Genomic DNA, 14,980 nt, shown 5'->3' with positions numbered 1-14,980 from the left:
ACCCCCAAACATGTAAGAGAGCCCAGCCAAGATCAGCAGGGCTGCACACCCATCCCCAAAAGACGGCAGATTCACTTGTGAGCCCAGGTGAGACCAGAAAAACTATTCAGTTGACTCATGGGCTTGTGGACAATAATAAACGCTAATCATTGGGACATCTGGGTGGCTCAGTTGGTTAAGCAGCTGCCTTGGGCTCAGGTCATGATCCCAGAATCCTGGGATGGAGGCCTGCAGCAGGCTCCTTGCTCAGCAGGGAGCCTGCTTCTTCCTCTGCCTGCTCTTTCTGCCACTTCTTTTTTTTTTTTTTTTTAAAGATTTTATTTTTTTATTTATGACAGAGAGAGATCACAAGTAGGCAGAGAGGCAGGCAGAGAGAGTGAGAGGGAAGCAGGCTCCCTGCCGAGCAGAGAGCCGGATGTAGGACTCGATCCCAGGACCCCGAGACCATGACCCGAGCCGAAGGCAGCAGCCCAAACAATAAAATAAAATCAAGGCTTATCATTTAAAGCAGGGGTTGGAACCTACAGACCGTAGGTCAGCTGTCTGTTTTTATCAATAAAGTTCTTTTTAAAAAAGATTTTATTTATTTCAAAGAGAAAGTGAGCACATGCACAAGAGAGAAAGAGAGAGAGAGCTCGTGCGCCCACGAGTGCACGTGAGCAGGGGAAGGAGGAGAAGCAGACTCCCCTGCTGAGCAGGAAGCCTGACACAGGGCTTGATCCCAGAGTCCTGGGACCATGACAGGAGCTGAAGGCAGTCATGTAACTGATTGAACCACCCAGACACCCCTATAAATAAAGTTTTATTGAAACACAGCTATGCCCTTTAATTAAAAGATTGTCTATGGCTGCTTTCCAGCTACAAGGGCAAAGCTGAACAGTTGTGATGAAGACTATCTGGCTTTCAAGCCTAAAATTATTCACTATCTTGCCCTTTAAGAAAAAGTTTGCCAGGGACCCCTGGGTGGCTCAGTTGGTTAAGCGCCTGCCTTCAGCTCAAGTCATGATCCCAGCGTCCTGGGATCGAGTCCCACATCAGGCTTTGCTTGGCAGAGAGTCTGCTTCTCCCTCCGCCTCTGCCTACCGCTCTGTCTGCCTGTGGTCACTCTCTCTCTCTAACAAATAAATTAAAAAAAAAAAAAAAAGAAAGAAAGAAAAAGAAAAAGTTTGCCAACCCCAAGTTTAACATCACTGAATGTGGGGTGATTTGTTATGCAGCAATAGCTAACTAATACCGTATCTAGACTTCTTCTAGGGGTGAATGTAAGGATTAAATGACCAATTAAGTGGTTAGCATGAAGCCTAGAGAATATTTCTCTTCTGGGTAATCGATGGAGAAAACCAGGTTTGATAAAAGCAGCATTTTTCTCACACAACTTTCAAGGGACAGGACTTCAAAAGAGAAAGCATCCCAAGCCAGACCACAGATACCAACTTTGGCTCTTACCTTTTCCATCTATTACTTTCTAAGAACTAGAGAATATGCCCATTAATCAAATGGAAATTGACAACTCATGTTTGACTGGGGCTTCAATCAAGCCATGCATCAATGATTGCATGTGAAAAGGCCCAAAAGACCAGTTACAACTCCCCAGCAAGGCACATGAGACACCCTTTTCCCTTTCTGACTCCAACCCCCCTCTGTAATGCCCCTACCACACCTACTCTGCTGAGCCTCCTACCATTCTTTCCCAAGCCTCCAGGCTGTGGCACAAGCTGTTCTATCCCTTCGGCATGGACAGCACACCCTCCCCACCCTCCTCCCCTGCCCCATTCCCTGCCTAGAAAATTCCCACTCATCCTTCCAGAGTCAGCCTAAATGTCACTTCCTCCTGACAGGTCTCTTGGACTTCCCAGAGTCGAGGCCTTACCAGCCCCTTGCACACACTTCTGTTTTGGCATTCCTTAGGTCTCCTTAGCTATTATCTGTCTCCCAGACTAGACCTTAAGAAGCTGGTGCTTAACTGCAAACTGAGACGTTTCCTTCTTGGAAAACTGGCCACCACTTATTCTCTGAATATCCCATGCTACTCAGACATCGTTTGCTGAATGTTTAAAAAAGAAAAAAAAAGGTTAGGCATGGTATTATTCTTTAGGAAACATGTTATTTAACTCAACCGTGTGGATGCTGACAGAATATAAAGTGTTGGTACACATTAGCATATATTTAAAACTCGGGAAACTGATGTCATCATGCATTTTGACTTTCTCAGTTGTGGTAGAAACATTTACTTAATTATGATAAAAGAAACAAGATTTCAGGGGCGCCTGGGTGGCTCAGTGGATTAAGCCGCTGCCTTCGGCTCGGGTCATGATCTCAGGGTCCTGGGATCGAGCCCCGCGTCGGGCTCTCTGCTCTGCGGGGAGCCTGCTTCCTCCTCTCTCTGCCTGCCTCTCTGCCTACTTGTGATCTCTGCTCTGCGGGGAGCCTGCTTCCTCCTCTCTCTGCCTGCCTCTCTGCCTACTTGTGATCTCTCTGCCTACTTGTGATCTCTCTGTCAAATAAATAAAATAAAAAATTAAAAAAAAAAAAGAAACAAGATTTCAGCAGAAAACGTAGTGGGATGAGACCTGTTTAGCTGCACAAAGGGAGGAGACTGACCAAGCTACTGGTTTCTTTGGTCACAGTTACTTTTTTATTAAGACAACCCGAAAGAATGGTATTTCTACTGACAAGTTTCCTTTTCTCTTCCTGGGAGCTTAGGCCCTCATGGTCTCTCACCTGGACTCTGTCCCCTAATCTGACCCTATACCCCCCCCCCCATTGTGACAGCCCAATCATGGCTCCGAGTCTGTCCCGTTCTCAGCTCACCAGTTACAAGGACTTCCTGTGGGGTCCAAACTCAGCCCCCCTACCTATTTGATAATATCTTTCATTCCCAAGGGAGGCACAGGGCAAGAAAGCTCTGGTTTCCAAGAACACACTCCATACCGAAGTTCTGTATGTGCCATGTACATGTATATATACCCACACACATACATGCATGCAGACTTATATCCACACAAGCACACAGAGCCCTGACACAAAAGTCCTGCCCCCTCCCCTGTGCTGAAATTCCATTTCCATCTCTAGATCCAGCTCAAAGCTGCCTCCTAGGTAAAGACCTCACAAAATTCTCCAAGACCAAACCCCGGGGGAAACAAATGATGAAGACAGTGTGTGGCGATCTTCTCCAGAGACTTAGACCAGAGATTACCGGCAAGTCTCCTGCAGCCTTCATTCCTTCCCCCTCATTCACATGATTCTAAAAGGGATAATGCCCAAGACTGGATGCTGGTGGCGGGGGGGGGGCGGCACGTGCCAGAGAACTCACTGGGAGAATGAAATGATGCCTAAATGTGGAATAGGGAGGCACGAGGCAGGGCCCCCAAAGACAAACCACAATGGGCCATGGCACTGGAGGCACTGAAAGGATGATCAGTGGACCAACAGCTTCCACTTCACGCCACAGTAACTCCCAACTCAGGCCTGATGTTATAAACAAACATAGCGCCTGGCACCCAGACAGTGGGAGTTGGGGAGTTGGCATTCATCAGCCTCATGGGTTCTTGTCTTATCCTTTACAACTGACAAAAGGAAGCTGGGCCTGAGATTCAGTAGGGCACTAGAAGTGGGTTTTCCTGGGTCCATGGGTGAGGGGTAGAAGGCAGGCTCTGAGGTGTTCAGGACTCAATCTATACAGTATGCCTGGCTTTCCAAAAGCTGTCTGGCTGAAAATAATGTGAAAACCAGGCTGCATTCAGACTGCCTGACCAGGAACGGCACGGGGGAGTGGGGGGTTGGCCCCACATGAGGAGACAGCCCTACACAGAGGGCAGAGATGAGGGGATCTAAAGTCTTTGCATCCCAAAGCAGTTCCAACCAGAAGACCCAGGGGGAGGGTTAAGAAGTCACTGCTACATAACGGCCCTCAAAAGTGCTGATACCAGGATCAGCAGCAAAAAAGATCACCTAGAAACTTGTCAGAAAAGCACATTCCCAGGACCCACAGTAGGCTAGATGATCTTTTTTTTTTAAGATTTTATTTATTAATTTTACAGAGATCAGAAGTAGGCAGAGAAGCAGGCAGAGAGAGAGAGGAGGAAGCAGGCTCCCCACAGAGTACAGAGCCAGATGTGGGGCTCAATCCCAGGACCTTGGGATCATGACCTGGGCCGAAGGCAGAGGCTTTAACCCACTGAACCACCCAGGTGCCCCTAGATGAATCGGTTTTAAAGAGCCCTCCAAGCTCTGGTTTCAGAACCACTGCACAGTGTGACTCTCAGTGGCTGCCTCCCCTCTTCCTCATTAGAAAGAATATCTGGTGGCCGAAAATCCTGTCTCTGGATAAGAACAATTTCTCAAAAGATCAAAGGGCTCAAAGTCACAACCCAGTAGGTGAAATGCTGTCAAGAGAGATTAAAAAACAAAAAACAAAAAACAACAACACTTCTGTCTGCTCACATCACTTAGCAGCTAAATCCCTTCCCTGGCCCTCACTGTGCTTAGCTTATAAGGTCTTCCCTAACATGGGCCCTGCTATTCCCCAGGGGTCCGGCACAACTCTAACCTCTCAATGCCAGCCACAGGCACTTTACTGGCATCCCCTCAAGGGTCAGGCTTTCTTTGAGCAGCCAACCATAGCCACCGCCCCTCCCCCAACTAATGGCCCTTCCTGACCACCCCCACTTCACCCCTCCTGTAACAGCACCCCCCATCACAGCATCATCATCCACACTGCACATTGGGCCATAAAATTCCAGCACCCATCAGGGGAGGGCACAGAAAAGAGCCATAAAAAATACTTGATCGTGAGGGGCACCTGGCTGGCTAAGTCTGTAAAGCATACAACTCTTGATCTTGGGGTTGTCGGTTTGAGCCCCACAGTGGGTGCAGAGATTATTTAAAAATAAGATCTTAAGGGCTGCCTGGGTGGCTCAGTGCATTAAGCCTCTACCTTCGGCTCAGGTCATGATCTCAGGGTCCTGGGATCCAGCCCTGCATCAGGCTCTCTGCTTGGCGGGGAGCTTGCTTCCCCCGCTCTCTGCCTGCTCTGCCTGCTTGTGATCTCTCTCTCTGTTAAATAAATAAAATCTTAAAAAAAAAAAAAACTTGGGGCGCCTGGGTGCCCCAGTGGGTGGCTCAGTGGGTTAAGCCACTGCCTTCAGCTCAGGTCATGTACTCGGGGTCCTGGGATCGAGCCCTGCATCGGGCTCTCTACTCCGCAGGGAGCCTACTTCCTCTCTCTCTGCTTGCCTCTCTGCCTACTTGTGATCTCTGTCAAATAAATAAAATCTTAAAAACAAAAACAACATGATGAACAAAGCCAACTCTTTTTTTTTTAAAGATTTTATTTATTTTATTTGACAGACAGAGATCACAAGTAGGAAGAGGCAGGCACAAGAGAGGAAGGGAAGCAGGCTCCCTGCTGAGCAAAGAGTCCGATGCAGGGCTCGATCCCAGGACTTTGGGATCATGACCTGAGCTGAAGGCAGAGACTTTAACCTTCACTGAGCCACCCAGGCGCCCCAACAAAGCCAACTCTTAAACACACTTGACATTCCAGCTATAAGCCTTATCATCCCTCAGTATTGAAACAGTCTTAATTGTAATTAGGGGAAAAAAATGTCTACTAAAGTTTTGAAAGTCAGAAAAGAAGACTTTACAAGCGACAGTAGAGAAAGATTTGCTCACCAGTGAGGTGGTTGTGGAGTGACCAGCGGGGGCGCCAGGCGTCTAGCACCATTCACTGGGAATCTCTCCATCTTTACAGGTGGGGCCTTGCTCAAACCAACCATACTGAGGAACGGCAGAGTCTCCTAAGCCAGCACCTAGCCGAACCTGAGCCATTTGTAAGGTAGCAGGGAGCCTCTTTGGTGTTTCTCTCACACATCAACCAGAAGCCCTTGATTCTGGGAGGCTCTCAGAGAAACCTTCCCCTACTTCCAAGACAGCACCTGGGTGGACACCTGGCTCCCAGCTTCTTATAGGAAGCCCTGAGTCCATGCTTCCAAGGTGTGCCCCCAAACTGGCTCAAGGGGGACGTGGGATCCTCCCCTGACGGCCCACTCGGCCTTTAGCAGATCCAGAGGGGAGGGGATACTCTTGGGACCTGGGAGCTCAGAGGGAAAAAGCCAGGCAGAAAAATTAAAAGGAAGGGCTTCTCCTGCTTAGAAGACAAAAACAACCCTTTCCAAGCACCAGCTGGCAGGTAGGAGCCTGTCTCCCTCCTGTCTGGACATCCAGTCCTAAAAGGAACTCAAGACTATCAGTCTTCCCCAGCCCACGCCTGAGAAAAATTTACCTTTGGGAAAAGGTGGGGGTGATGGGGGGAACAAGAGGGACATCAGCCTGACAGGGCACTGGGCCTCAGATGTAATCAAAACACTGCCTTCCACCGTAAGTAGACAGAACAAGTATTATTTTATGGGGGAAGGGAGGGAGCCACAGGAGTGTGAAGGGGGAAGAGAGGGGCCCAGTCTGGCTATATGTGGTGTCTTCAAAGAGGGGAATCAAAATGGCCTAATATATTGAGGGGGTTGTCACAAAGTGGTCCCCCTCATTCCTGGGGCTGTATGGGGTGGGATGGGATCAGGAAGAAAGAGGTGAGGATTGGAGGGTGAATCTCCTTCCAGCCCGATGAACTGGTGGACCCCCTTGTGTGCTCTGCGGGGGAGGAACTGACTTATGGAAGTGGAAAACTCCTGGAGGCAGAGTATTTCAACCGGAAAAGCATGTGTGGGGGTTCCCAGGGCAGCCCCAGTACAAAAGGCCGCTCGGATTTGGAAACCTGGCGCGAGGGGTGGGGCAGGGCAGGGCTTTTAGTAGGATTTACATATATACGTTTAAAGACAGTCGGTCCGGATCTGCCACCAAGAATGCTGTATAATATCGGGAGAGTCCCTTTGCAGCTCTGGACCTCATTTTCCCAACCACAGTGTGTGTGGGGGGGGGGGGGGGAGTAGAGGGAAAAACAAAAAACGCTCCTCTAAATCCGTGCCAGCTCTGACTTTCAGACTTTAGGTCTTGGAGGACGGAAGGGCTGGCTGGGTTTTTCTTGGACAAGGTTGGCAGGACGCTCTGGTCAGGTTACTTCCCAAGGAGGACACCTGACTGTGGGCTCAGAGAGGGGACATTTCAGGAGCAGCAGTTAAGAGACTGTGTCAGAGGCCAAGAATCCTGGGGAAAAAGCGTGTGATAGGGAAGAACTGGCACGCGTAACCCAGGGTCCTAGCCCGAAGCTGATGAAGGAACCAGAGCGTTGCCTCAGTTTCCCCGTGAGCACAGTGGTTCAGAAACCTGGGGTGAGAACAAGGGGTGTCTTACCTTGTCCTTTTTGCCGGCCCCGCTCTCCTCCGCGGCCGAGGCGGCACACTTGTTGAGCAGTTTCTTGCCACCGCAGGCCGTCGGGCTCCAGGTGCGGCCGCCAGAGCAGGCACCCCCCGGGAGGTCTCCGGCACCGCCCGCAGCGCTCTCCACCTTGATGAGGCGGTGCTTCGGGGAGATGTAGCGCACCTCGGCAGGGGTGGCTGGCCGCCGCTCGCTGCTGCTGCGGTAGAGGTGCGGGGAGCCGGAGGACGACGACGAGGACGCGGCGGCGCCTGCGCCCGACGAGGCACAGCAGCAGCCCGCGGCGCCCGACGCGGACGAGGCCGAGAAGGCGCGCTGGCCCCCGCCCGGCTCCCCGCCGCCGCCGCAGTAGTCCAGGCGGCACATAGCGCGCAGTTTGCGCAGCGACGAACCCGGCCCGTTGTAGGGGTCCTCGAAGTCGCGCTCCTTCTGTGCGCGGTAGGCGCGGATGAGGTCGCTCGTGCTGCCGCTGTCGTCGGGCAGCGAGCCCGACGAGGTTGAGAAGCAGGAGGCGGCAGCCGGACCGCAGGACGCCGAGGCGCCCGCCGAGGCCTGCGGCACAGCCTGGGGGGGCTGCGAGGGCCGCTCGCCCCGGCGCCGCTGCTCGCGGTAGTCCGGCCGCGGCGGCTGCGGGGGGCTCTTGGTCTTGCTGTTGCCCAAGCTGAAGTACTTGTTCAGCCACTTGGCCATGGCGAGAGGCCGCCTAGGGCCGCGGCGCGGGAGCCCGGTCCGCCGCCGCGGCCATTCGGGGAGCAGCGCTGCGGCCCAGGTCCCTTGGCGCCCCGGCCCCGGCGGGGGGCGTCCGGGGCGCCCGCTCCCGACGCCAAGTTCAAGTTCTCTCCGCCGCCTCCTGCCGGCCGACCCCGGCTTCCAGCAGCTGCAGCACCGGCCTCCGCCTCTGCCTCTCGCCGCCCGGGCTTCGGATCTCTCGCCCCTCACGGGCGCGTCTCATGGGATCCCGGCCCTCCGCCCCGCGGACAGCGAAAGGCCCGGGCGCCCCCCAGCCTGGGTCGCTCTGGCCGCGCGCTCCGCCGCGGAGCGCTCTCCTGCCCCGTCGGATCCGCAGCCTCCGCCTGGGCCGGGATCTACGGCTGCTACGGGAACTTGTCGGCGTCTTCGGCCCCCCTTCTTCCTTCCCGAGAGCGCTGGGGAGAGCTCGGCCCCGCAGCCGGCGAGCAAGCAGAAGGCAGAGCGAGCGAGCGATGAAGGGAGGCAGCCGGCGCCCGCCTGAGCCGCGCGCCCGTGCCCGTCCCGGCGGCGCCTGCCGCTGCCGCTGCCGCTGCCGCCGCCTCCCGAACCGCCGCGTGTGTGACACTCGGGCAGCCAGAGCCCGCCCCGCCCCGCAGCCCCGCCTTCACTGGGCTCGCGCGCGCGCCCCGCCCCCAGCCCTCCCCCGCAGGCCCCGCCCCCCCGCGAGCTCAGACGCCAGACCGCGGCCTAAGCCCCGCCCTCCTCGTGCCCGGGTCTTCTGCAGGCGCAACTCTCCACCTCAGCACGCGCCACCACCCGCGGCAGCCTCGGCGCCAGCCCCGGGGTGGCGCCTAAGGGCACCGGGGTCCGGCAGCGCTCCTGGCCCCGCCTCGCGCGCAGCCCGCCGCCGCCTGGGGCGTGAGGTTGCCAGCTTGAGCCCGCCGCGCGCAGAGGCCGGACCCGTGCGCGTGTCCTGGTCCCCGCGCGCTGTGCGCCTCAGGGACCCACTGTTGGAGGCTGAGGGGAGCGGGGCTGAATTATCCCGGGACATTTCTAGTTTACAGCGCGAAGGAAGTGAGGCCCTGGGTCCCCTCCAGGACAGGGTGCCTTATCCCCTTCTTGAAGGGACGGAGACACCGGTTCAGCCCCCACGTGCTCGATCTGCGGAGGAGTCTCCGTGCTAATGAGCGTGTTAGCAGTCCCGCTGACGTACACGGCCTGGAGGGGCGGCCCCCGCCCGGCCCCAGTCGCAGCGCCAGGCTGAGAGGAGTCCGGACGCTGGCTCATCTCACCTGTGAGGAAGTGGGGTCTTTAACCCCGTGCACTGCCGACCTGAGTCCCAAAGAAGGGCCGGCCGCCCAAGTGGGCCAGGCTGCCACTTCCCAGTCTGGTGGAGCCGAAATGATGTCATTTCCACCAGTCTCTACTTGGCAACTCAAGATCGTCCTTTGATATTGACCAAAGCTAAGGAAACTGAGGCCGAGGGAGGGGCGCCGCTTACCCAGTGAAGCTCTTCCTGGGAGGCGCCAGGCTCCCGGGGAGCCTGAAGAACTGCCTGGAAAAGAGGTAACTGCCTCTAGAGCGAGTGCTCCTTTGAGTTTGGCCAGCAGGCCCCAGAATGTGCTTTACACTGAGGTGTGAGAACTGAGACCCGAAGTCGCAGGCATTCTCTAGGCAGGCTGACTGATTAGGATAGCCCACATTGTCAATAATCTCCACCTGCTACCTGTTTCTTAACAGATGGGTTTGGGGGGCAGTCTATATATATTTTTTTAATCCTGTGGAAAAGTGGGACCTGTTAGGGCAGGCCGAAGGCCAGAGGCTCTCTTGGCCACGACACAGCCTGGCCGGGCTGGAGTGGAGGTCACATTCTCAGTCTGAGAGCCAGACAAGGAGCGCCTGAGAGCTGTCACTTCTTCACTGCCTGAGGCCACAGTGGGGAGAGGGCAGAACCCGACTCCAACTTGGGTCTTCCTCTGAAGGCTGCACTCCTGTCCACTCAGCTGCACATACTGATGTAATGGAATTGACTGCAAATTTTCCCTTTAGGATCAAGCCATTTGCTCTTTCCCTCTTTGGTCAGACAGGACTGTCATTCTCTATGAGTTAGTTAAGTTTTTTAAACCCACTATTATAACCCCCACAGTGACAGACACCAACTACACAGCCCCTTCATTGCCTGAGATCTACCTACTTGGCATTTCTTAGGAAATAATCTGTGTGTGTGTGCGTGTGTGTGTGTGTGTGTGTGTGTGTCTGGGGCATGGTGGAAGAACCAGAAATTGACTTGAGCTAAGATGTTCATTTTGGGAAACCTTAAACTTAAATATCTCAAATTACCCTTTAAATCGCTTCTCTGCTGTATAAATACTTAATTATTCTGCAAGTAGGGGAGCCCAAATAGAAGAAAACCCAAAAGGCAAGGACATCCTCATTGTAAGCCCCATTTCTCAACAAACCACAAATCCTCTCTGGCTCTCTCCCTTCCCATTTCTGCTTGTAGGCCAGTAGAAAAGCAGCCAGACCCTGACCATAGGCCAGGCCACTCAGGACAAGAAAGTCCTCTTCCAGGATCTGGAAACTTGTTCCCCGCATGTGGGTTGCACATGGAAGAATTATCTCTGCCTTTTCCAAAGGTTAAGAAGAGAAGTTATATTTCACAACTTATTTTTTCCATTTCACTTTCAGCAGACCATGGGGTTAGACCCACTTTTCCATGTGATGCCTCTGCTGGGGTATAATTTGCAAGCCAAAATTATTGTAATGCTATAGTATTATGCCAAGAACTTCCAGAGCACTTGTGTATCTGCTCAATCCCAACACGTTCTGTGTATAATTAACCCTACTCATCAGCCCTGCAAGTCGGTATTATTCCCAGTTTCCAGATGGGGTAACTGGACTAAGGTAGTATTTACTTCAAGCAGGGAAAAACACATGGGTGTTTTCCTTTGGGAATTAGTGTAGACACACCTTACAAGGCAGTCAGAAATAATCATTCTGAAAAGAAACAGAAAAGTTCCCTAAAGACGATGTTGGAGAAATAATATGTCAAATGGTTCAAGGAGATGGGAACTTGTAAGGAAAGCACTTATAGGCAGTCAGAGTGGAACAGACACTCCTTTCACAGAGCCAGCCACCCCATTTCACAGAGGGAAAAAGGATGACCAAAAGGAAGAGTTTGAATCAAGAGGCACAACTGGGATTGATACTCGGTCTCCTGATAGCACAAACCCAACATTATGCCCACCCTTGGCATTTTTTTATTTTTAGCTCCACTCCTCCCTGTACTTGTCCCGATTTTCTTATTGGAAGGGTTCGGTATGGCCCTGTTTCTGTTTCTGCCCTGTCTCAACTTCTCACTTTAGACCAAGGTGGGGACATGGCAGCTCTTTTTCCTGCCTCCTCTTTCCAGTATCTGGAAGTAGGCTACGGCATTGATAGAGACCTGGAGAAATGATGCCACCGACCCAACAGACTCATCTACTCCTTTCAGTTCAGGTCATCAAATGTTAATGGCAGATTCCTGCTGTGTGCTGGGCCCCAGGGCAGGAATCTGGACTGCAATCATAGATTTGGGAGTCATTAGTGCTCTAAGAAGATCAGAGGCAAAACTCTCAGTCATTCTTGACATCCTTCTTTCATTCCTTCTCCATCCAACACTTCAGCAAGGAATATGCAGAATCCTACCACTTTTTGCCACCTCCACTGCTTCCAGCCCAGCCCAGCACTCCTTCCTCTCTTGCCTGGATCATCACAGGCATCTGGTACCCATTTCCCTGCTTCTGTCTCAACACAGCAGCCAGTATCCTATTAAAATGAATCTGATGATGTCTCTCTGCTCAAATCTCCCATTAAATCCCCATGTCCCTAATAATAAATGCCAAAATTTTTATAGTAGCCCACAAAGCCTTATATGACCTAGTCCCCTCAAATTCCTAACTTCATGTTGTCCTGTCCACTCTCCTGCTCTAGCTAGGCTACTTCTTCCTGGTATTCCTTGAACACTCTCACTTTGGAGCCTTTGCACTGTTTCTCCTCTGCCTGGAATGCTTTGCCTCAGCTGTGCTCATGGCTCATCCTTGACTCCCTTCTGATCTGTATTTATTAATTTTTTTTTTTTAAGATTTTACATAGGGGGAAGGGCAGAGGGAGAGGGACAAGCAGACTCCCTCCTGAGCAGGGAAACCTACGTGGGGCTTGATCCCAGGACCCTGAGATCATGACCTGATCTGAAGTCAGACATTTAACCGACTGAACCACCCAGGTGCCCCAGGTCTGTATTTAAATGTTACATGCTCAGTGAGGCCTCCCCTGGGCACCACATCTAGGATTGTTGCTCCCACTCAACGCTTCCTATCCTTCCCAGCTTTATTTTTCTGAATGTTATCCAGATCCATTTCATGCACAGCGTATTTTACCTGTTTTTCTTGTTTATTATCTTGCCCCACAATGGGAAAGAAATCTTTGTTTTTTTCACTGCGTATCTCCAGTGTTCAGGACACTGCCTGACACCTGGTAGGCACACGGTAAGTATTTATCAAATGAACAAGTGAATGTGAATGGTTGATCATGAAGGGCAGAATGGCAGAGGGCTAAAGCTTGGCATCTCTGCCTTGGACCTGGTGTTAGTGGCTATTAACTTTGGTCTGGAGGTGGGAACTTAGCACATTTGCTGAGTTCTTGAAGCAGATATGTTCTCGTGTTCTGTTCCCAGGCTGTGTCTCTTAAGCAGAGGAAGCAGAATGAGGTTTATGCCTGTCTTTCCAGCATCCGGAGGGGGTTCCAGGAAGGTTGTGGCATCCAGGTAGCCCTTTTCACAAGATTCCCAGTCATGCTGACATGCGACGCTGTCTGTGCATCACTGAGCCGGCTCTGTTTTCTCCACCTCAGGTACAACTAATCTTAGGATTCTCATTATGGGTCCAAAGATAATCCTCTATATCTAGATTAAAGGCTGTGTTTTGACCATTACCGCACATTGAGCCGACAGTTTAATTGAACTGTTTATGCCGCTGCCTTGATCTCTTCCCAGAGAATTTACAACTAATTCCGAGTGTCTCTGTGAATTAAGTGGGCCTCTCCCAACATGCTTTGCTTGTAGTTTGTGTGTGCCAAATCCCACTTGTCCTTGCATTTCCCAATTATGGGCTCTTGCTCACAGCTGTCTCTGACCAGTACCACTTCCAGTCCACTTCCTCCCTGAGGTGGCCATTAAGATATGGCTCTGAGAATGGCCATATCCTAGGATCGCCTCTGTGATACCTGCAATGGGGTGGGCTGGGGAGGGGGTTGGAAGTGAGGATTAGCACAGGAGCAGGGAGGATGTGAATCATATGACTCCTTTGAAGTCACCTTCAGGCCCCTGACAATAGCCCCCTGACAAGAAAAGGGTACAAATGTCTTTAGCACAGTTAAGTGTGATGGAAGGAAAAGAGCTCTGGACTGAGGTCAAGTCTCCTGAGTTCTTATCCTGGCTGTCTTCTGTCTTCCTATGTGACTTGGTTTTACTATTTATAAAATAGGAGCTGGCAGATCATTGTTTCCCATTCTGTGTTATAGAAATGTCGAAGGGTAGGGTTGCCATATCTAGAAAAAAAACCAAAACAACAATAGCAAAAAAGGACATCCATGCAATATTTGGGACATACTTACAGTGAAATATTAGTCGTTGTTTATCTGAAATTCAAATTTAACTGCATGTCCTATATTTATCTGTCCATGTGGGAGATAAAAAAGGCTCCCAACCCCTAGCCCAGCCTCTGCTAGTGAAATAGACAAGAGCAGATGTTCTTAACCCTGGCTGAACCTTATAACCACCTATAGACCCAGTGATCAGTCTTGTAGTCCAGACCACTTAAATCAGAATTTCAATTGATTGTATTATTTTGTTTTTTAATTTAAAAAACTCCCAGAGGTGCGTGGGTAGCTCAGTTGGTTGGGGTTCCTACTCAGGTCATGATTTCAGGGTTGTAACTTCGAGCCCCCGCATCAGGCTCTACGTCTGCTTGAGAGTCTCTCCTTCTCCCTCTCCCTCCGCCCCTCCCCTGCTCATGCAAGCACACTCTCTAAATAAATTTTAAAAATCTTTTTTTTAAGATTTTTAAAAATTTATTTGAGAGAGAGAGCACAAGTAGGTGTGGGGGGAGCAGCAGAGGGAGTGGGGAAGCAGACTCCCTGCTGAGCAGGGAGCTGGACACAAGGCTCGATCCCAGGACTCTAGGATCACACTCTGAGCTAAGGCAGATGCCTAACTGACTGAGCCACCTAGGCACCCCAAATCAATCTTTAAAGAAAAGCAAACTCCTTAGGTAAGTCCAGTGTGCAGCCTAGTTTGAAAACCACTGGATTAGAGTAGGGTTCTTGGAGTGAGGTTCTTGGGCCAGTGTATCAGCCTCACCTGAGAACCTGTGAAAAATACAAATTGTCATTCTGACTTCCTGACCTTCAGAATTAGATACTGGGGGTTGTGGCCCAACAAGCCTGTCTCCAAGTAATTCTGCTATAACTAAAGTTTGAGAGCCAGTTTGAAACTTCCTTAGAAGAATTTGCTAGGGAAGCAAATTAGTTGAATTGCTTTGTGTGATGCATCCCAATGGTCAAACCACCTGTCCTGGGTGATTGCAGCATAAATTATGGAGGTGGCTAACCCACTGTGTGGAGTAGCTTCTTCAGTCTTAACCATCAGTCTGACAGCAGTCTTGAAGGCTACCATTGGCACCTGGAGCTTATTGCCAATAGGACAAGTTAGCCCAGGAAGATCCAGAAGTGGACCAGCAGTGTCTGAGGGCATAAAGTTCTGGGTCAGGCAACCTAAAGACCCAGGAGAAGAAGCTATGGAGCCTGTAGGCAAAGGGGAAGCAGAAAGTGTGGCAGAAAGAAACCACAGGTGGTGGGTACATTAGGTCAGCCCATGTCCCAAGGAGGCTGGAAGCAGTGAGAATCAGGGATACCCCCAGGGTTG

General features: G+C 51.6%; 1 protein-coding gene across 1 annotated transcript in view; it reads right to left on the bottom strand.

Moving 5' to 3' along the window:
* SHB (SH2 domain containing adaptor protein B) overlaps positions 1 to 8,042 on the bottom strand; it is a 136,488-nt gene extending 128,446 nt beyond the window's left edge. The window contains exon 1 of the mRNA XM_046023452.1: positions 7,306 to 8,042. Coding sequence (XP_045879408.1) covers positions 7,306 to 8,019 — 714 coding nt within the window. The 5' untranslated portion in view covers positions 8,020 to 8,042. The remainder of the gene's footprint in view (positions 1 to 7,305) is intronic.
* Between the last annotated feature and the right edge of the window lie 6,938 nt (positions 8,043 to 14,980).

Source organism: Meles meles, chromosome 11, assembly GCF_922984935.1.
Source record: "Meles meles chromosome 11, mMelMel3.1 paternal haplotype, whole genome shotgun sequence".
NCBI classification, from domain to species: Eukaryota; Metazoa; Chordata; class Mammalia; order Carnivora; family Mustelidae; genus Meles; species Meles meles.
Note: the sequence above shows the minus strand (reverse complement) of the source record. Positions and strands in the feature narration are given on the sequence as shown.